The sequence below is a fragment of the Aspergillus clavatus genome, genomic scaffold (genome assembly GCF_000002715.2).
Source record: "Aspergillus clavatus NRRL 1 1099423829803 genomic scaffold, whole genome shotgun sequence".
In the NCBI taxonomy this organism is placed as follows: domain Eukaryota; kingdom Fungi; phylum Ascomycota; class Eurotiomycetes; order Eurotiales; family Aspergillaceae; genus Aspergillus; species Aspergillus clavatus.
Window position 1 is genome coordinate 306,823 of NW_001517096.1, and position 19,397 is coordinate 326,219.

The window sequence follows — 19,397 nt, forward strand, 5'->3', positions numbered from 1 at the left end:
GATTACACAGTACTGCAGTCAGCTTATGCGGCTAAAAGGAAGTTCCACAGTCTGATGCAGATCTCAAACAACTGATGGCTGTCACAGCAGCATTAGGCATCAAGATTGATGACTGTCGTCTCCAGTCTTATGGATCTAGGTTGATGGGAGAGTTTCAATTGCAGAAGAAGCTGGCATTCTAAACTCTATGCGAACCTATCAAAAAGAATCTTTTGATCTTATGGCCCGTCAGCATCATAGCATAAATAGATAAATGGCACTTACTTTGAGGAAAATGCGTCCAGTCAGTTCCATCCTCACGAAGATACACCCTGACTCTACCATCCACCAGTCGGCTCCTGATCTCCCCAGCTGGCCCAGGAGCTCGACGGACATTGCCCATCCGGCCAAGAACACGCAGCAACACCGCACCTGCCGTGCAGGAAATCATGCTCCCGAGACTAGCATGTGGCTCCCAGCCGCGGTGGATGTAGACATCCGCGGGACGGTCGAGACGAATCTTCAATGGATCGCGGAAACGGGACGCATCACGGTTGGCGGCGGCGACGTCGGCGAAGACGGTGGTGTTTTTCTCGACGGTTCGTATCTCGCCACCATCCATGATGCTGGTCTTATCAACTGCCGTGCGCAGGACGCCAAATACGGGAGACAAGCGGAATCTGTAAGCATGAGCATGAGCATGATATTAAGCCAGTAGATATGGAGCCAAACCCTTCCAGCGCGTATTTCTTCAATACGTCGAATGCCTCGGGGGCGTCGGAGCGTGAGAGTTCTTGAATCGCCGGCCAATGAGAGATATACTCGTCGGAGAGATAGAGGTCGACCATATGCGCCCACTACAAGCATTAGTCTAGCACATTCAGATGCAGATTGATTGACTCACCATCTGAGCCTGAGATGCACACATCGCAGCAGCCGTCGGGATGATCATCCAAACCACCTCGTCAATACTCTTCCCGCCTCTTAGCAGCTGCTTGATAAGCTGTGTGCCATAAGTGGTGACCGGGGACCTGGCCGTTCCTCGAACGAGTGCCTGTAAGACTCGATTGACCAGATTGTCTTCAGCAGTCGCCACGACTTTGGCCATGATAGCACCCATCCGCTGTCCCTCTTTTGTCGCTTTGGCTCGTTTCTGGGATGATTCACTCGGGTCAAGGTCCAGAAAGATGTGACCAAACAAGAGCGACAGCGTGTCAGATAACTCTCTTGGAGTATACGCATCAGGAGAAGGATTATTGGGCTCGGTGAGTGGGATCCGGAAGAATCGAGCGCAGAAGTATGCATGCGCGAGGTTTGTAACGCTGACTTGTTAGCGTTGTTCCATTCAATTGTGGATGACTTACTCTCTGACAACGTCGACCTGGTATGTATCCCCGAGTCTCCGGCTGTGTTCACCGAGAAGGTCCGTGATGATGACCTCGTATGTCTTTCGCACTTTTTCGAGGGCGTCCTCGGAATCTTCGAAACATTCAGTTATGAATCGTCTCTGGGCCTCTTGTAAAGAGACCTGTTCACTGAGAGCGGAGCCATGCCCGGCCACTTGGAAGATACGTTGCCCCCCTGTTATCTGTCAATAGCTGCTAAGAATAGGGTATGAGCACATACAGAGAGGACAGACTCTCTGGTCCTCCAGCAGCTTTGTCACGCCTGCCCATGTCGTGGCCATGACGGGGGATGGCATATACGACGGTTTCCCAAAGTCCAAGTCCTTGATATTCCCGTACCTGTCCATAATCTCCCGCGTCTTACCAGGCGTTGTAAATGGATATAGAGCATACACACTGTTTGACTGGTACCATCCTGGGAATGCTTTCATGAGCAGCTTATACATGACACCACCGCCGGCGACGTTGGAGTCAGAATCAGCCACATTGAACCTATACAGACTTCAGTCCATCTGCTGTCGGGATATATTCCCGACTGAACTCACCCAAAGCTGGTCAAATTCGCCGGACTGTAATCTACAGTATAGAACCGATCACCCCGGACCAGCGCCACCGCATCGGACAGGATGGCTGCGGATATCGTAAACCCGGGACACAATCCTGAGCCCGGAAGAAATGGCTTCTTGGCCTCTTCGGCCTGGATGCCGACATAGAGTTCAATATTGTCAGGGTGGCCGTAAAGTCCTTCCACTACGGCTGTTAGCCAATCTTCCAAGCAGGCGAAAATGACTTACAGGCTCCCGCAACAGACGGATCGGAGTTCACCTCCTCTATAACGCGTTAGCTTTGCAATCAACTGTAAATGTCACCCACCAAAGGTCGAATATGGCTTCAGCTTGAAGAACGTGCGGAATTCGTTCAATGTGGCCAGTCCCCACTGTCGACCTTGCTGAATCCCCAGCATTTCGATCGCTTTGATCACTTTCGGCGTATTTCTGGCTCCGAATGCGCCTTGAACTGTCAACAGGAATTCCAGTCAGGTGTCTTAGAGGTGACCTACCTGCAACATTATCGCATCCCTCCTGCAGTAGACGTACAATATCGCTGTCAGCAAAGCGCCCATCCTTTCGCCGTTTCAGCCCACCGAATGTCCACAAGGATGGTCCGTCCGGGGCAGAATCGCGAAAGTAGCGTCTCAGTCCATCGAGGAAGTCGGACACAGAGAGTTTGCCTGAGCAGTCAGTAGCCGTCTACACTGACTGAGATATGCTTACTGGCATCTACACTAGGTCCAAATATCTTCCGGCACAGATCATTCACCCAGGCCTCGTCCTGGTTATTGATGGCCGCATGCCACCGGTATATCATGTTGAACTCGGCGCTGACCTGGTTTCCCACGCCGCGCGGGAACCCGCCCTTGTCAAACACGTCGATGCTTTTGCGCGGGTCAAGCTTCCAGTCTGAATTGACTGGGTTCTCGTTGAGGTTCAGGATCGTGCGGAGGTAGTCGTTAAGGATGATGTTGACGTATAACCCGCAGGTGATCCTGTACTGGTTAGTTTGAGCAAGCGGACCAGCGAATGCAAGACCTACAGTCTTCCCGTCTGGAAGAGATCGTTATCCCTCTTCTTCTGTGCATTGGCGCATGCTGGATCATCCGATTTCATACCCGGGGGCAGGCTGAACCGCCCACCCTCGTTGATCGAAGCTAGCTCGCCAACCACCCAGTTGTGGAATCGGTTGAATGCGACCAGCAGCGCACATACACCCGGTGGCTGTGAAAGGAGTCTCTTCTCTGCAAAGGTGTCGGGCTTGAGCAGGCCGTTGTTAAAAGTCCGGACTTGGTCCTGCTGCTCCTGGTTATGGCCATATAGGGGGCCCAGATCCAGGTAGGAGGAGTTCTTCAATTTGGTGCCGTCGTGTTCGTCCGTGTGGAAGAGATCTAGAACGTGAGCTGTGCAGGTGAATAGGGAGGAGCAGCATACCATGGATGATGAGCGTGGCGAGATAGAAGAGGTTACTGGATATCTTGCTCGGGTGCTCTCTCGCTGGACCCTCGCGCGCCAGCAGTGCTGAAGGGATTAGCCTGTCTTCAAATGACGGGAATCGCGTCTGTAAAGAACCTACTGTCAAAATTGAGTGCCGGGTCTGGAAGCACAGCCGGTCGTGGATGTTGAGGCGTCACAGTCCGCGCATAATAGCTTCCGGCTGCCCCCAGATGGGGATACATGATATTCTGATGGCCGTTAGTATAACCCCGGTCTATAGAAGCGAGACTCACATTATAACTTCCATCAGCCGCGCGATACTTGAATTGGTCTCCCAGATAGGACAGCGGCGGGTGCTGCAGGGTATCCCATAGGGTACGGACGAAGGTATCCGTGATCTTATCTCGCGCGTTCGAGGTGTTGGGCAGGGACGCTGCCACTTGGATGATGTTCTCTATCTGCAATATGTCAGAAGGATCGAGACATATCTGTTCAACCTACCAGGAATCTGCGATCATCCATCAATCCTCCATTTAACACGGTTTGAACAAGCTCTTGGACAGTCTTCAGGTTGGGAACAATTCGTCCTGCCTGACTGACGAGGTCTTGACGAGCATCATTGAGAAAATTGTGAGGCTTTTTGTCTCCCCCAGTGGTACTTGTTTCGATCAAGGAAGTCATGTTGAGATGAGACAATAAGAGTATCCTGAAAAATCACACACGATTCAGAACTGACCGTATATGTCCAATTGTCCCTCGGGGAAGGACGTATCTATTATAATTGGAATAGTGCATGACTTCATTTGCGGGTATATGTTCCGTGGTGTTTCGTTGAAGCATCAGCATGACGACTATAGTGACATCGGTGCCTCTATTGGCAATGAGTATGGAATTGTATAATGAGGCCATGGGATTAACCAATGCTGGTCGAAGTAGAATATGCCGGCTACAGAGGACTGTTCATAGACATGATGGAATAGTCCTAGTTAGGGTATTGTTTCCGTGCTGATCATGTCTCAGCTACCAGATCACATATACTGTCCTTGCTATGATCACGTACTAGATAGTGCCATTGTTTAGCATCATCAATTCCCCTTAATCACACTCAATGAAGACATTCGACCGGGATGAGTGATATTTGGGGCTGAATTGAAGCTATTCGACCTGCATGGCCCCCAACTATCTAGACCCATCCTCGCTCAAAGGAGCTATTAGTGAATGGCACTGCAACCACGGGTAATCGATAAATGAATCCTGATGAGGATCAGACACACCACCAATCGCAGTCCCAATTCCCCTTGGCTAGAAGCATTCCTGATCTGCAGACGGTGAAACCGGGGTTCTGAACGATGTCCCATGTCAGCCTGCAGATCCGCGGATGTCTGTCTTTAAGAACTGAGACTGCCTGTCTGGTTCCTGATCCCCTACTGCATTGATCTCGACAGCAGCCACGATGGGCATGGGCATGGGTATGGGTATGGGTAGAGCAATTGTCGCTATATCTGCCGTGCTGCTCACAGCACGCGCGCAGAACATTGTCAACTCGCCCGGCGACACGGCCATCATTCCTGGATGGAGTATGCAGTCATCGTTGCGTGCACCGCCTAACCTCTCTTCCCTGTCGCTGCCTGGCGAGGACGTCGACCTCTCCTCATGGTACCGCGTCAGCTCGCGCGCAACTGTCATGGCCGGTCTCGTGGAGAACGGCGTCTACAACGACACGACCCTCTTCTACTCGGATAACATGGAGACCAGCATCGTCGACCGGGCAGCGTTCGATGCGCCCTGGCTGTACAGGGAGGAGTTCACCGTCGGGAAACCCGGCAAGGGTGAGCATCTCTTCCTCAAAACGCACGGTATCACCTCCAAGGCGGATATCTATCTCAACGGGGCGCTGGTTGCGCCGGCTGCCGTCCAGCAGGGGTCATACGGCGGCCACACCTACGACATCACAGGGATTCTCCGGCCGGGACAGAATGTGCTGCTTGTCCAGGCGTGTCCGACGAATTACCTGCGTGACTTTGCGCAGGGGTTTGTGGACTGGAATCCGTACCCGGCTGATAATGGAACGGGCGTCTGGCGCCATGTGGAGGTTTCGAAGACGGGACCGGTCTCCATCTCGTCCCCTCGCGTCCTGACCGACTTTGCGAGGCCAAATGGGAAGCCCGTCACTGTGAATGTTCTCGTGGATGTCACGAACCATGACACCCAGGGAGTCAAGGGGCTTCTCCAGGGGACCATTCAATTGGACTCGCTGGACATCCCTATTTCGCAGACGTTTTCAATCAAGGCACACGAGACGAAAGTGGTCACGATCAATGCGAAGATATCCAGCCCAGAGATCTGGTGGCCTGGGCAATGGGGATCCCAGCCACTGTACACTCTCAGCATCAACGCAACCGTCGCGAATGCGGTATCTGATGTCGCCCGTCCGAGGCGGTTCGGCGTCCGCCAGGTAACCTCGCACCTCAACGCGCACAATGACACCGCATTTACAGTGAACGACGCGCCATTCCTGGTTCTCGGAGGAGGATACGCGCCCGACCTGTTTTTGAGGTTCGATCGCGTCCGTGTCCGCAAGATCTTCCAGTACATGCTAGACATCGGGTTGAACACTGTCCGGCTGGAGGGAAACCAGGAGCATCCGGAGCTGTACGATCTGGCAGACGAGATGGGATTGATGGTGATGGCTGGCTGGAAATGCTGTGACAAGTGGGAGGGATGGGATGTGAGTTCTCTGCGCGCCGCCAGTCACAATCATCAAAACTGACCAGACAGTATAACAATGAAGCCGATGGTGACAAATGGACCGCAAAGGACTACCCCGTCGCCAACGCGTCCATGATCCACGAAGCAGCCATGATGCAGACGCACCCATCCATGCTGGCCTTCCTCGTCGGGTCGGATTTCTGGCCCAACGACCGCGCCACGAAGATATACCTCGACGCGCTGCATCGCATGGACTGGCCTGTCCCCATCATCGCGTCGGCCAGCAAGCGCGGATACCCGCAACCCCTTGGGCCATCGGGGATGAAAATGGACGGGCCGTATGATTGGGTCCCGCCAAACTACTTCTACGGCGATCAGATGGGCGCAGCGTTTGGATTTGGGTCGGAACAGGGCTCAGGCGTAGGGACGCCCGAGCTGCCCAGTCTGAAGAAATTCTTGTCCCCGGCCGAGCTGGAATCGCTCTGGAAGAAGCCCAAGCAAGACCAGTACCATATGTCACGCTACGATTCGTCCTTCTACAATCGCGCGCTGTACAACAAGGCGCTCTTCGCCCGGTACGGAAAGCCAGGGAGTCTGGACGACTACTTGCGCAAGGCACAGATGATGGATTACGAGACTACGCGGGCCGAGTTCGAGGCGTTCTCTGTCCGCCAGAATGCGACGCGTCCGGCCACGGGGGTCGTCTACTGGATGCTCAACAGCGCCTGGCCGAACCTGCACTGGCAGCTGTTCGACTACTACCTCAGTCCCGCGGGGGCGTACTTTGGCGCCAAGGTTGGGGCGCGCATGGAACATGTCGCCTATGATTATGAAGCGCAGGCCGTGTATCTGGTCAGCCATGCGCTACAGAGCAGTGGTGCGCGCGTCGTCGTCTCGGTCGACCTTGTTGATCTGCAGGGGCAGTCGATCTCGCACCAGGAGGTCACGGTCGATAGCTCACCGAGCGCGTCCAAGGTAGTAGCGACGGCGACAGGCATCGACCAGCTCAAAGACGTGGGATTTCTTCGATTGAGACTGCAGGATGTCGAGACTGGCGCCGTCCTCAGTCGAAACGTGTACTGGGTCTCGGCTCACAACGACGCCCTCGACTGGGATCATTCCGACTTGTACTACACGCCTGTGACGAAGTATGCCAACTATCAAGCACTGGGTGCCATGTCCCCGGCCAGCATTACTGCTTCGGTGAAGCCGCTGCCGGCCCAGAACGGGCTGAACCAGGTCCAAGTCACTCTCGACGACGCTTCCACCATTCCTGCATTCTTTGTGCGGCTTGCAGTGTTCGACAAGGACACTCAGGAGGAAATCACGCCCGTATATTGGTCAGACAATTACGTAACCGTCTTCCACGGCGAACAGCTGACTTTGACGGTCGCGTTTGCGGGCGACGTGAGTCACAGCCAGATTGTGCTGTCGGGGGGGAACGTGGGGAGAACCGTTCTATCGCCTGCGTAGTGAGCACTAAATACCTAGTTACGAACTAGCCTTAATCTAATTTATTAGCCTATCCAATGAGAGAATTGTTTTCAAGTGGCAAAAGCACCAGAAAGTCAAAGCGCTCCCACAGTCTGGAGTTGCCGAGAATTAGCTGACCAGACAAGCGTTGACTCGGTACGCAGACTAGATAGAGAACTGCACACCCTCAACCACGAGCATGGACTGAGCATCCAATGCAAGACTACGCACCTGCACAGGCTGGAGTCTCCGCCGCCGATGGGCGTCATAGTGGCCATTGCGGCGCCGGAGGGCAAGACTCAGCGTCAGAGCTGGCAACGCAGGGCTACTTGAGCTCGATCCGGGAGTTGCGCGAGCGGATTGCCGAGGTGCGAGGATGTATTGCCGGCGACCGCGATCTTTCTCTTTGTCTATGTGGTTAGTCCTGTTGGAATCGAGAACGGATGGCGAGGATGCTGATCTGACTCCATCTAGAGCTTCCGGTCAGAGACACCGCCCAATGTTGCTTCTGGCGAGGATGATCGACGCATTCTGGATGGGAAGATCTCGCTGCTCATCCGGCGTCGTGGATAGGCGTTGGGAGGTTGGAGTCTTTGGTGGATGTTGGGTATCAGACTGACTATCGATGGTATCTTGAGCCTTGATTTTGGGGGTATATTGTGGGTGTATTGTTAGAAGAAATGATACTAATACAGGTGAAGCTGTCAATTCATAGGAAGCTGTATGAATTTTAGAGTCTTTACTTCAGGAAGCATATATATCGAGTTTTACCAGTCGGGGCCCAGCAGTCGGCTTCATTTAGCATTCTCATGGCGATTTACGAAACAATTTCAACCCATTCTTCGAATATTCGTCCTTGATCTAAATTTCCGTCTCGAATCCATCTGCCTCAATCTGACTGTTCCACAGCTATCTCGCGTGAATCTTCTTCCCGCTCTCCAGAAGCGACCTTGATCCCGCCGTCTCTCTCCACTCGTGTATCGTTGAACGGCATGCTGTGCAGCCCGATAACTGGCCAAGATGCTAGTCGTGGAAGCACATATCGGATATAGTGTCATTGTCACATTCCCGAGAAACGCTGACTTCATAAGTACCCCCTTGGGTGCAATACCCCGTGGTGGTGATACACATTTTGTAAAATCCACAAGGCAAGCCATAGTCAGGGCACACCCGAATATGCTGTCCTTGGAGGTATTCAAGCCCCCGGAAAAACGCAAATGTGTTCGGAGGCGGGGTGACGCAGGAATCGTTTTCAATAACCTCGATGACAATCGGGGTGCAGGTGTTCGTGCCCCCAACGCCCATGGTGATCTGGTCCGGTTCCCCGGACTGTCTCGTTGTGAGCGATTTCTTCTCCGTGCGGCCATCCCGAGGGAAATGGGATCGATGGATGAACACTGCTTCCACCGACTGGTCGATCATCGTGACGACCCAGGAGGAGTTGCCGAGCATGTTATACTTGAACAGTGGCCATGGCTGGGAGATGTCGAGGTTCGGAGGCGGCGGAGATGCTGCATTGATCCGTTCGATGGTCTCGGTGAGATTCTCGAATTGTACAATCGGGTCTTTGGCCAGAGTGAATGATGCAGCAGAGGGCTGGCCATTGGCAAGTGGTGAGCAGAGGCAGCCAGCAACCATTGCGGCGAAGGTGAAGGTGTGAAAAGCATGCATCGTGACTGGTTGAAAGGAGAGTTTTTTGGAAGTTGAAGCCTGGTACAATCTATTTACTCTGGCCTGGGAATTCCAGCGGGTTTTATATTGTAAACAAGGTGGAGGTCGTTGTTCTCTAACCGGCTCATGGAATCCAGTGCGGCCGCTAGACTGGCCAGCTGTGAGAGCAATTTAGATATCCCGTGGGTTACTGTGGATAGTCAGCATCGAGTACGATGGATGCTGACTTGAGATAACAAGTTGAGACACACGCCGAGGAAACTCTCTATCCAGCAGTGATATGGATGCTATGGGCATCCTGACAACATGTTGGGTCTTGCATTATGTGTTGAATGCTCATGCTGTAGTGAGATGGCTTGCTTTATTCGTATCCCAGACTCGGTGTATTTTGACTACGATGAACCATAAATCAGTAGTATGGAAGAAGCAATAACCCAACAGATATTGACACGCGGAAGGTTGAATTCGTCTCCACTGCGGACAAAGCTACGCCGAGTTCACCCTCCTCGGGATGAATGCTATATCAGAGCATCCTACGCTTACAACGTACAAGGCAACTACTTCAAGTCCCCAGGAAGATCCTATAACCCATGGATCAAAAATGAAGAGGGTATAAATTCCTTCGTGCAATCCTGTCCACGACAACCAACTACTTCAGCAAAACAGCCTCGATGATCTTGGCATGCTCCATCAATGCCTCATCCTTGAGTCGTCGGCCCGTGATCTGCACGTGGCAGGGAGCGCCTTCCACCTCCTTGGGGAGATCTGTCACGGTATGATTAGCATGTCGTGTGAAGAAGGCAGCGGGGGAATGAACTTACATGGAGGGATGTAGGTGACGTCGCGGATAAACTCGGTATCGGCGGCTTGCTCAGCCTTGCTGAAGGGAAGCACGCAGGAGGGGTACTGCATCGTCAGCTGGATCGGTATGAGCGAACAGGGGGATACGTACATCGATGAGGTTGCCAAAGACAGTGTATGGCGCCGCGCCAAAGGTGTCGTGGGGCACCGCACAGCTCTGATACCCAGGCCCGATGATCACGTCGAGCTTGTTGTCCAGGAACGCCTGGCGCGCCTGGGCGGTGATCTGCGCGCGCTGCACGTTCATATCGAACACGTCGCGCAGCGTCAGCTCGGGCATCTTGCTGTCGAGGTCGAAGGTGAACCGCAGCGACGGGATCGGCGGCTCGCCACTGGCCGAGATGTGCGACAGTGACGTCCGGTCGGAATCCAAGTTGAAATACCGGAAGGAGAGCTCACAGCTCTCCGCGATGCTAGGTAGTTTGCCCGAGAGGTCCACGATGCGATGGCCGGCGGCCTCGAGCTTCTTGACGGCGAGCGCCAGCGCCCGCTGCATGGGCGGATGCACGGGGAACTTGGGGTCCTCAGCCATCACGCCAATGGTGAGGATGGGCTGCGAAGGTGCGTCTACCCAGGGGAAGCCCACGACGTTGTCGTCCAGGTTCTCCGGCTGAGAGTTGAAGACGGTGCGCAGCAGCAGTTCCGCGTCCCGCAGCGAGTGGCTCAGAGGTCCAGCGCAGGGCCCGATGCCCACCATTCCTCCGCGGGCCCCTGTTGTCTGGCCTGCGTACGGCACGCGGCCGACAGATGGCTTGAACCCGACCGTGCCGCAGCACAGCGCCGGGATGCGGATGGAGCCGGCAATGTCGGTGCCGACACCGAGAACAGAGCCGCGGAAAGCAATCAGAGCGCCCTCACCCCCCGAGCTTCCCCCGGCCGTGAGATTCCGGCGGTGCGGGTTTAGCACGCGACCAAAGACGTTGTTGTGTGAGTCAGCGGTCATCATCGTCTGGGGGACATTGGTCTTGACATAGAGGACGGCACCGGCGGCGAGGAGGATGTCCACCAACGCTGAGTTGGTGGATGGGTTCTCCCGATCCAGGAACGAGACGTAGCCTAGACTCGTGGGAATGCCTTGGACGCTGAACGTCTCCTTCAGACTGATGGGGAGGCCATGCAGCGGTCCCACGGGCTTGCCGGTGGCGGCCAGATGGTCGTCCAGTTCCTTCGCGCGAGCCAGCGCTCTGTCGAAGAAGGTCTCGGTCAGGCAGGAGGTGAGCTGCTGCGCGATGGCCGCGCGCTTGCTAAAGGCTGTGGTGACCTCGACGGAGGTAAGCTCGCGCGCGGCGAGTTTCTGCAGCAGGGCAGTGGCGTCGTGGTTGCCGGTGATATCCAGTTCGTGGGCGGACAGGATACCCGACTTTGTGGGGATATCAAGGATATTAGAGTCGTTCGCCGTGGTTTTGAGCAGCTCAGCGGACAGTCTCCATTCGGAGGGGATTTTGTCGGCGGCTTCGGCCTGCTTGGCCTGAGCCTTTTGTTGCCAGTCAAGAATAGCCATGGTGGATGTGAGGAAGGAGAAAGATGGGTGTAATCTGACCGCCACATAGGAGTCGCGCGTTCATCCCATTTATATTCCCCCCCCTGGACAGGCATCTTGTCTCCCTCGGATTGAAATAGAACGATAATCATCCTCATACTAGTATCGCACTACATGAGGGGTAGGTCCATGCGGGCAACGCCATCATGGCTCCGGGTTGGCGATAAGGCTGCCTGCCTCAGGCCAATCAAGTGCTTTTGCGCCTCCCAAGCGGAACTAGTCCCTCGTGAGGAGAACGTCGAACAATTCGGATGAGGAGATGAAGGATTCGGTCAGGCTGCAGTTTCCTCTAGAGGATATTTAACTTTCTTAGCATTCGGGATTGAGCATGGCGGAATGAAAGTAGTGGACTGAAGGGAGAAGGGGAGAGAGGATGGAGGAGAGAGGATGAGGAGCTGGCAAGTCAGCTGATCAGTCTTATCCTTATCCTTATCTTTATCCTTATCGATATGGGTCTTGCTTATCGCTCTATCATCCACTCTCGTCTGGATACAATTCCCATTCAGACAATGAGATTATTGAACAGATTAAGATCTCTGGTCTGTCTGGATATCCTTGCATGGCGCAAACCTCTAAAACCATAACTGATGCGCGAGATGACAGACTGAAACATACGGAAGCGCTGAGATATATCATGGCGCCAAAAATGACCCATGCCCAAAACACGTCAGACTTGCCCGCGCCTGCGATGAAGCCGTTGTCTTCCCTATAAATTCCACATCAGCAAGATTGTCCCAGCTTGCGAGAGATCTCAGATGCCACGTATGTCTATATTTCACTGCCTCTACCCAAAGACAACGCTATTGACATTGCCGAAACGACAGAGCACCGACTACACGCCCATCGCGCAAGCCCGCTTCCGCCAAAGAAAGGATGGACACAGGTTCAGACTCTCAAGAGCTCAAGGAGATCCCTCCTGAGGCCGTCACAATAGCAATCTTCTGTGCTCTTTCGTACGAGGCTGCTGCGGTCAGATACACCCTCGACGAGGAATTCGAATGTCATTTTCAAAGCATTGGCCCCAAAAGATATCCCTATTCTTTTGGCCGCCTGAGGGACCACATTGTCGTGATTGCTCGACCTCACCGAATGGGAACCGTTAAAGCCGGTCAATGTGCCGCCACCGTATGTCAACAGTTTCCCAATATCCAATTCGCCCTAATGGTGGGTGTCGGATCTGGCATTCCAGACCCCTCTCGGCGCGACCTCCGTCTAGGTGATGTCGCCGTCAGTATTCCTGGAGGCAATCATCCTGGTGTGGTTGAGTATGACTTTGGAAAGTATGAGCACGACCGATTTATACTCGGAGGGAATCTTGATAAGCCGCCGGGAATTCTGATCAGCGCTGATGGCATAATGCAAGAGGATGAGATAATGGACAAACGTCGGCTGGAAAAAGTCCTGAGAGGGATCACGAAAAAACCAGGATTTGCACGTCCAGATGTCGATGACATTCTCTACGATAAAAATTTCCACCATATCAACAAAGGCAGTGACTGTAGCGGATGTGAAGTAGCTGATCGGAGAAAGATTGTGTCGCGTGCACCGCGTCCTCATGCGAACCCTGTAGTCCACCGGGGACTTATTCTGTCTGGCAATAGTGTTATCGAGAACCCAGAGGATCGCGATCGTTTGCGGAGGGGTTATGAGGACGCCATCTGCTACGAACTTGGTGCAGCCGGTATCATGGACGAGATTCCTTGCCTCGTTGTCCGAGGAATATCTGACTATGCGGATACCCACAAGCAGGATACATGGCATCATTATGCTGCGGCTGTCGCTGCAGCCTATTGCAAGGTTCTTCTCCGCAAGGTTGATGGACCCGATGTGAGAGGGATCAGTAATATTTACGACAGCCAGCTCTTGGCACAATTGCTCTCTTTCAATACAGCCACAGGAGATCGGGGGAGCGAAGCCAAACTTCTCCCAAATCTTGCAAGGCAATTGGGGTTCGATATGCCCCAACTCTTACCAGAGAGTAGGGGACTTTCTAGGCCTTGATTGGATATCGCATGCAGGCAATCCCCTCTTCACTGATACCCAGCTCGGGAGGTTGGGCGTTGTATTGCTACTACCTAATCCATTGCGCCTTGCGAGTATGCGGCAGCTTCGCATACTTATGCTCCTAGTGGTGCGTCGTCCTGATTTGGGAAATATATATGTTCTCCAAGTATTGATAGTCGATTCTATTTCCCTTTGGAAATCGGATGCATCTGTTTCAATAAATATAAGCTGAAGTAAAAAAAGGGTAGTATCACCTCGAGAAGAGTCGGTATTATTATTTCACACAAGTGTGACTGGCACACGAGACAGAGTAGTAGATCGTTAGTATTCAGAATATGAAGCTATTTGCCACCGCACGTTTGGCTGGTGTTGACCTTCTTGGCAGAGTTCCACTAGCGATGTAGGATTTTGAAGCCATCTGTCCTCCAAATGTAAAGAGGAAGCTTGTCTGGATTCCAGTACTCAAACCGACGTGATAAGGAGCGACTTCCATGCTTACCAGGTCGAGTTCCTCTACTATTATTGCTGTTCCTGAAATGCCTCCTCGCAACGTCTGTCGCCATACGGCAACATGCTATGAAACCTCACCATATGCACCCGAAGCTGGATACGTGCAACCAAGTCGAAAAAGTCGGGCAGACGCCGCAAGGCCTGCAAAGACAAAAGATCGAACGTCAGCAGCTAAGCTTCCAGATCACAGCATCTTTCCTCCACCGCTGGTTCCGCCTGGCGATGATCTAGCATTAGATCCCGAATATCCACCGCAATCCTTTCAGGATTGGCTGGAAGATGAGGACCGTAATGAAATCACTCCTGACAGGAAAGCAATCTACATTCTGGCTCCGCCAGAAATCGGGGAGGATATTGCGTTCATGCAAGGCTGGACGGCTCCTAGAATGCAACAGGGACAGCTGCGGTTGAACGAACCTTCTGCTGAAGATATTGTAGAATATCTAGCAGCGTTCTACCATGGCCTTCCCGTTAAACTGCTTGAGATCCCTGATTTTCGGTTCGTTGCCTGGGAGGAGCAGAAATCAAAAACTGTACCTCGTCTCGTCGGCCTGGCTGTCTCGGACGAGTGCACTGGGATTCGCACACGGCCGTGTCCAGATAGACTCTATCCTCGTCAACTTAACCTTGACGATCTTCTGGATGTGGCGATAAGCCTGCTTCCCCAGGATGCATATGCCCTATGTCTCTTGGTGAACCATGATTTGTATGAGGACAAGGACGACACATTTGTTTGCGGTCGTGCATACGGGGGTAGTCGTGTCGCTGTGGTCTCCAGCGCTAGATACTGTCCGGCCCTCGATGATGTCCAGTCGGTGGAGAGGGGGCACGCCTGGCCCGCATCCCATTGTATGGATTATGTCCAGAGCGTCTGTGCCGCGGGTAGCACTGCGAAAAAGCAGAAAACGATAAAGAAGCACGGGGATAACACCACCACTCCGCTGAGAGCATCCATGCTCACAGTCCGTCCTCGTCTGAACGACTCATCGAACCTTTCGTTATTATGGCTTGCTCGAATGTGCCGTACGGCGAGCCACGAGCTAGGTCACTGTTTTGGGATCGACCACTGCGTTTACTACGCGTGCATCATGCAAGGAAGTGCTTCTCTCTCTGAGGATGCAAGACAGCCTCCGTATCTGTGCCCGGTTGATCTTGCGAAGCTCCTACACGCGACAGGAGCCACAGTTAGAGAACAATACATGGAACTCATCCGCTATTGCTCGAATGGCCAAAGGCGAAACGAGTCTTTCTTTGATGCTTTCGCGACCTGGATGAGATCAACCCTTAACACCATGCCGGGTTGAAAGCTCCTCGAGACGACTGAGAGGCGGCGTCATTATCCTCATGTCAGATGGCAGGTGAAAGGGGGGATTTCGGTTTTCACAAAGGAGAGCTCTTGACTATGAATCGGCTACCTGAAGAGTTTGCTAGCCCGTGTAAACCAAGCTGAGCACATTGCGCCCTGTCCATCCGAATATATTCTTCCAGTCATTTATCGCGCGAATGTTGATCCTGGCCATGAAAATAATCGAATCTCAAGAAGGATATAGTTGCGGGATGGTCGAGATATTACCCGATGCGGAAATTGTTGCGAACACTAAGTCGGTGGATCATTCTAAACTTCCCCCATTCTTGGCCCGTCATGCAGATCGATATGAGCCACGCGAGCGAATTGTGATGAGGGGGATGTCTCCATTAGATACCAGATCTAGCGGTCGATCTCCAGATGTCCGAGGCAGTTAGTTATACGGGGTGAGATCTCCCACACCGACAAGGGCAACATCCTCCCCAACCCTCACATGTGGATTGGCTTTCCCAGCAATTCACTCTTCGGCACCGGAATCGAAACGCATCATGTCCTCTATGAGACAATTAAATTCTGTTGGGATATAATATCTGCATCTCTTGACGTCACGCAATGCTTTCGCTTGTATTCACATGTTGTAGCAGCCGTGAAGAATACCCGACTCGTCTATTTAAAGTGTAGCCGGTCTCTTTCAGGTTTGACAAAGAGACGAAGCACGGGAAACATCACCACCATGGAGAAAGGTAACCCCAGGGACTCGATGAAATCCACCTGGCGTACGGCCGCCAGGGACACCTGGGGCTACCGACACTGGCTCATCCACATACTCAACGTCTACCCGAGTGAGCTCAACCAAGAGGTGCCGGTGCACTCCAAGGACGAACCCGTTCCCTACATGCCCCAGTGGTCGCTCCACATCTGGATCCTCTTCTACTCGTCTCTGCCATTGCTGTTCCATCAAGCCTACGCATCGTACACGGGCCGTCACCTGGGACCCTTGTCGGTCTTCAACTTGTACTTCTTTGCCTTCAATGCGATTATCATCTGCCAGGTGCACATCCTCCGCCGACTCGGTCATATCTACGGCTTCCTCGACGGCGACAACCATGAGCGAGACGGTATCCCTGATGTTGGGGTGGGAAAGGTCGTCGGATCGCTGTACAAGACTACCGGATCTCGTCTGGCACTATCGATATACCTTTCCCACCGGACGAGCCAACTCCCCGCAGACCTGAACTGGTACTGGCTGCCACTTGAAGTGGGACTGTACGGGATCGTGCTCGACTTCTATTTCTACTGGTACCATCGCCTGATGCACGACGTGCCCTCTCTCTGGAGATTTCACCGCACGCATCACCTCACCAAGCACCCCAATCCGCTGCTGGCCGCGTACGCCGACCACGAGCAGGAGTTCGGCGATATGGTCGCCGTGCCTCTGTTGACCTACCTGACCCTGAAGACTTTCGGTCTGCCAATGGGTTTCTACGGGTGGTGGATCTGCCATGCGTATGTTGCCTTCGCCGAGGTACTCGGTCACAGCGGCCTCCGGGTGCACTCGACAGCGCCGTCGTCGCTGAGCTGGCTGCTGCAGTGGCTGGATGCGGAGCTCGTGATTGAAGACCACGATCTGCACCACCGCAAGGGCTGGAGGAAGAGTCACAACTATGGCAAGCAGACGCGTCTGTGGGATCGGGTCTTTGGGACATGCCACGGGCGGATTGAGTCGGTGGCTGAGAATGTCGATTATGGGAACACGGCCAGGATGCCTTTGTTTTGAGTCTGGTTGGACCTTTTATTTAGTGAATTTTCATATTTCATCTATGGTCTTTTGAGTCAATTCGTTATCAATGGCTCCCTGTAACCGCTCCCCAGATATAGGCCGCCCAGCTGCCGACGGTCAGTAGCATGAGCGCAGTAAAACAGCAGATGGAAATAGTTCTGCTCTGCGCATAGTTCGTTTGCAAGTAATGGTCCCGAAGCATGCTGATATGTTCTGGACCCAGGGCGAGTCGCTGCTTTCTGGTCCACTGCAACGGAGCCAGGCTGTCCGTGAACAGCGCCCCGATGAGGATCAGCAGGCCAACGGCAACGGAGCCCGCAGCGAGGAAAAGATACACCCGAACGACCCGGTGATAGGAATTTTTGTCTGCGTCCTGCAGCGCGCCGGTGATGATTCGGATAATGATGCCCATCCTGCTCTGGTGTTAGGGTTTGCAGCTTGACGGGGGATGTGGAAGCCTCACGCGTTGTTCATGGTCACCTTCAACGCATAGGCAGAACCGAATACGGACTGATGCCAGAGCGTTGTGCGGATACTGTCAATGATGGACGTCGGGCCCAGGGACAAGGCGATGGCATAGATACCAAATGATGCAGCTGTTCCCGCTTTGGTTGCGGCGAAGTTGACCAGAGTCATACTTAGTAACATGCCGATTCCACAGATGCATACTACCAAGCGTTAGATTTTGAAGTCAAGTGTCATCACTTGAATGTCAACATACAAACAGACGCGCGGTTGCCGAGAATATCAATGAAGACGCCCAGGCAAGGGACCAAAAAGAAACCTGCGAAATTAGTACGCGGTCGATCCCATGAGAGATGGTGTACATACCGGCATATTGCGACAGGGAACTATACCATCCAGCCGTGATCGCATCCACATTGAACCGCTTCTCAGCCAGCTCCGTTGCGTTTTGACTGAAGACAACCGCGGTAGTCGTTTGGAACATGGAGAAGGCCATGATCGACCAGAACATCCACGGCAGCTGGAACATCTTCTGAAGCTCGAACTTCTTATTCTTCTCCGTGAGGATCTCCCTGGTGGCTTCGTCCTGTCTGCCTCTGAAGTGCTTATTGCAGTATCGATTGAAGAACCAGAAGACGACCGTCGCAGCATTGGTGAAGAGGTTCATAAACACAGCAGTCCAGAAGACCCAGGCGAAGTTACCGGTATTCTATGCCAATCAGAATTTACTTTTATCCCAGAACATAGAGGACAATACTGACCTTGGCGATGATGTTGGCCGTCGACTTGCCAACGAATCCTCCGACCTGGATAACGGGGTAAGACGATGCTTCTCTTTCGAGCCTGGGGAGAGTTTACCTTTCCGACTGCCAGCTCGAAACCAAGGGTCGACGCAAACCCGTTGCTTGGAGCAAACCACGAAGAAAACATCTTGTATTGCGCGATCTGGGTTGCAATGTCGCCCAGAGCCAGAACCACTCGACCGCCTATCATGAAATCGAACGATCGAACCGTTGCTGCCGCTGCGACTAGGATCGACCCAATGGTGTAGATGATATTCCCATAGACAATCATCTCTGGATCAAGGGACAGGTTAGCTATCTGAGTATGAGAAAACATACCACAGGGACGGAAGAATACTGACCGGCACCTCCAACCCGATCTGTAATTACACCGCTGGCCAGCAAAAGCAGTGTGGCCATAAAGTCCTCGCTGGCCTCCAACAGCGAGAATTGGGTATTGGAGATATGCATTTGCTGCAGTCATTGCTTAGCTAGGAATTGCAAACGATGAGCACCGTAACTACCTTCTTGATTGTACTCTTCATGGCTCCGGTCACCCCGGAACTCCAACGAGAGCCGAAACTAATGCACGCGATCAGAAAAACAGCGAACAGCTTGGCCACCAGCGGCGGCGGACGTTTTCCTTCGGTATCGCTGGTAGGAGGATCATCTTCAACTGGTGATGCGACGATAGCCTCTTTGGTGTCAATGACGGGTTTGACGGGTTCGACGGGTTCACCCATGGCGCAATGGGCTGTTTCTCAGAGCAAGAAGTGACGGGAGGTATAGAGAAGGAAATCAGTAGCAAAGAAGTCTTCTGGGGGGGGTTGGCCTGGTACTTAAACCAGCCACGTGGGCCAGAGATTCAATGAATGGGGTCATGTCTCACGCCGCGGGTGGTGAAAATTCGATCAGATAAGCGC

At 53.2% G+C, this 19,397-nt stretch overlaps 8 protein-coding genes across 8 annotated transcripts, besides 1 other annotated feature; 4 read left to right on the top strand and 4 right to left on the bottom strand.

The window, feature by feature from the left end:
- Positions 1 to 185: 185 nt before the first annotated feature.
- ACLA_078500 (peroxidase/cytochrome P450 family protein) lies at positions 186 to 4,054 on the bottom strand (the record flags this gene model as incomplete). Its single annotated transcript, XM_001270526.1, has 16 exons — positions 186 to 217; positions 265 to 659; positions 712 to 836; positions 884 to 1,301; positions 1,344 to 1,560; positions 1,606 to 1,877; positions 1,931 to 2,135; positions 2,180 to 2,215; positions 2,259 to 2,396; positions 2,446 to 2,616; positions 2,660 to 2,931; positions 2,979 to 3,327; positions 3,371 to 3,457; positions 3,513 to 3,621; positions 3,667 to 3,831; positions 3,875 to 4,054. 16 exons carry the CDS (start codon positions 4,052 to 4,054, stop codon positions 186 to 188), a joined length of 3,171 nt encoding a protein of 1,056 aa, XP_001270527.1.
- A 772-nt stretch (positions 4,055 to 4,826) lies between these two features.
- Positions 4,827 to 7,555, top strand: ACLA_078510 (putative glycosyl hydrolase; the record flags this gene model as incomplete). The annotated part of the gene is made up of 2 exons (XM_001270527.1): positions 4,827 to 6,101; positions 6,152 to 7,555. 2 exons carry the CDS (start codon positions 4,827 to 4,829, stop codon positions 7,553 to 7,555), a joined length of 2,679 nt encoding a protein of 892 aa, XP_001270528.1.
- Positions 7,556 to 8,578: 1,023 nt separating this feature from the next.
- On the bottom strand, positions 8,579 to 9,226 carry ACLA_078520 (uncharacterized protein; the record flags this gene model as incomplete). The annotated part of the gene is made up of 1 exon (XM_001270528.1): positions 8,579 to 9,226. The coding sequence occupies one exon, from the start codon at positions 9,224 to 9,226 to the stop codon at positions 8,579 to 8,581; it is 648 nt and encodes a 215-aa protein (XP_001270529.1).
- A 649-nt stretch (positions 9,227 to 9,875) lies between these two features.
- Positions 9,876 to 11,588, bottom strand: ACLA_078530 (putative general amidase; the record flags this gene model as incomplete). Its single annotated transcript, XM_001270529.1, has 3 exons — positions 9,876 to 9,991; positions 10,048 to 10,132; positions 10,179 to 11,588. 3 exons carry the CDS (start codon positions 11,586 to 11,588, stop codon positions 9,876 to 9,878), a joined length of 1,611 nt encoding a protein of 536 aa, XP_001270530.1.
- A 455-nt stretch (positions 11,589 to 12,043) lies between these two features.
- Positions 12,044 to 12,072: a microsatellite.
- Positions 12,073 to 12,273: 201 nt separating this feature from the next.
- On the top strand, positions 12,274 to 13,628 carry ACLA_078540 (5'-methylthioadenosine/S-adenosylhomocysteine nucleosidase family protein; the record flags this gene model as incomplete). The annotated part of the gene is made up of 2 exons (XM_001270530.1): positions 12,274 to 12,293; positions 12,452 to 13,628. 2 exons carry the CDS (start codon positions 12,274 to 12,276, stop codon positions 13,626 to 13,628), a joined length of 1,197 nt encoding a protein of 398 aa, XP_001270531.1.
- Positions 13,629 to 14,167: 539 nt separating this feature from the next.
- ACLA_078550 (uncharacterized protein) lies at positions 14,168 to 15,445 on the top strand (the record flags this gene model as incomplete). The annotated part of the gene is made up of 1 exon (XM_001270531.1): positions 14,168 to 15,445. One exon carries the CDS (start codon positions 14,168 to 14,170, stop codon positions 15,443 to 15,445), a length of 1,278 nt encoding a protein of 425 aa, XP_001270532.1.
- A 735-nt stretch (positions 15,446 to 16,180) lies between these two features.
- On the top strand, positions 16,181 to 17,224 carry ACLA_078560 (sterol desaturase family protein; the record flags this gene model as incomplete). Its single annotated transcript, XM_001270532.1, has 1 exon — positions 16,181 to 17,224. One exon carries the CDS (start codon positions 16,181 to 16,183, stop codon positions 17,222 to 17,224), a length of 1,044 nt encoding a protein of 347 aa, XP_001270533.1.
- Positions 17,225 to 17,291: 67 nt separating this feature from the next.
- On the bottom strand, positions 17,292 to 19,217 carry ACLA_078570 (putative MFS transporter; the record flags this gene model as incomplete). Its single annotated transcript, XM_001270533.1, has 8 exons — positions 17,292 to 17,640; positions 17,691 to 17,895; positions 17,949 to 18,011; positions 18,059 to 18,401; positions 18,454 to 18,498; positions 18,551 to 18,768; positions 18,837 to 18,948; positions 18,999 to 19,217. 8 exons carry the CDS (start codon positions 19,215 to 19,217, stop codon positions 17,292 to 17,294), a joined length of 1,554 nt encoding a protein of 517 aa, XP_001270534.1.
- Between the last annotated feature and the right edge of the window lie 180 nt (positions 19,218 to 19,397).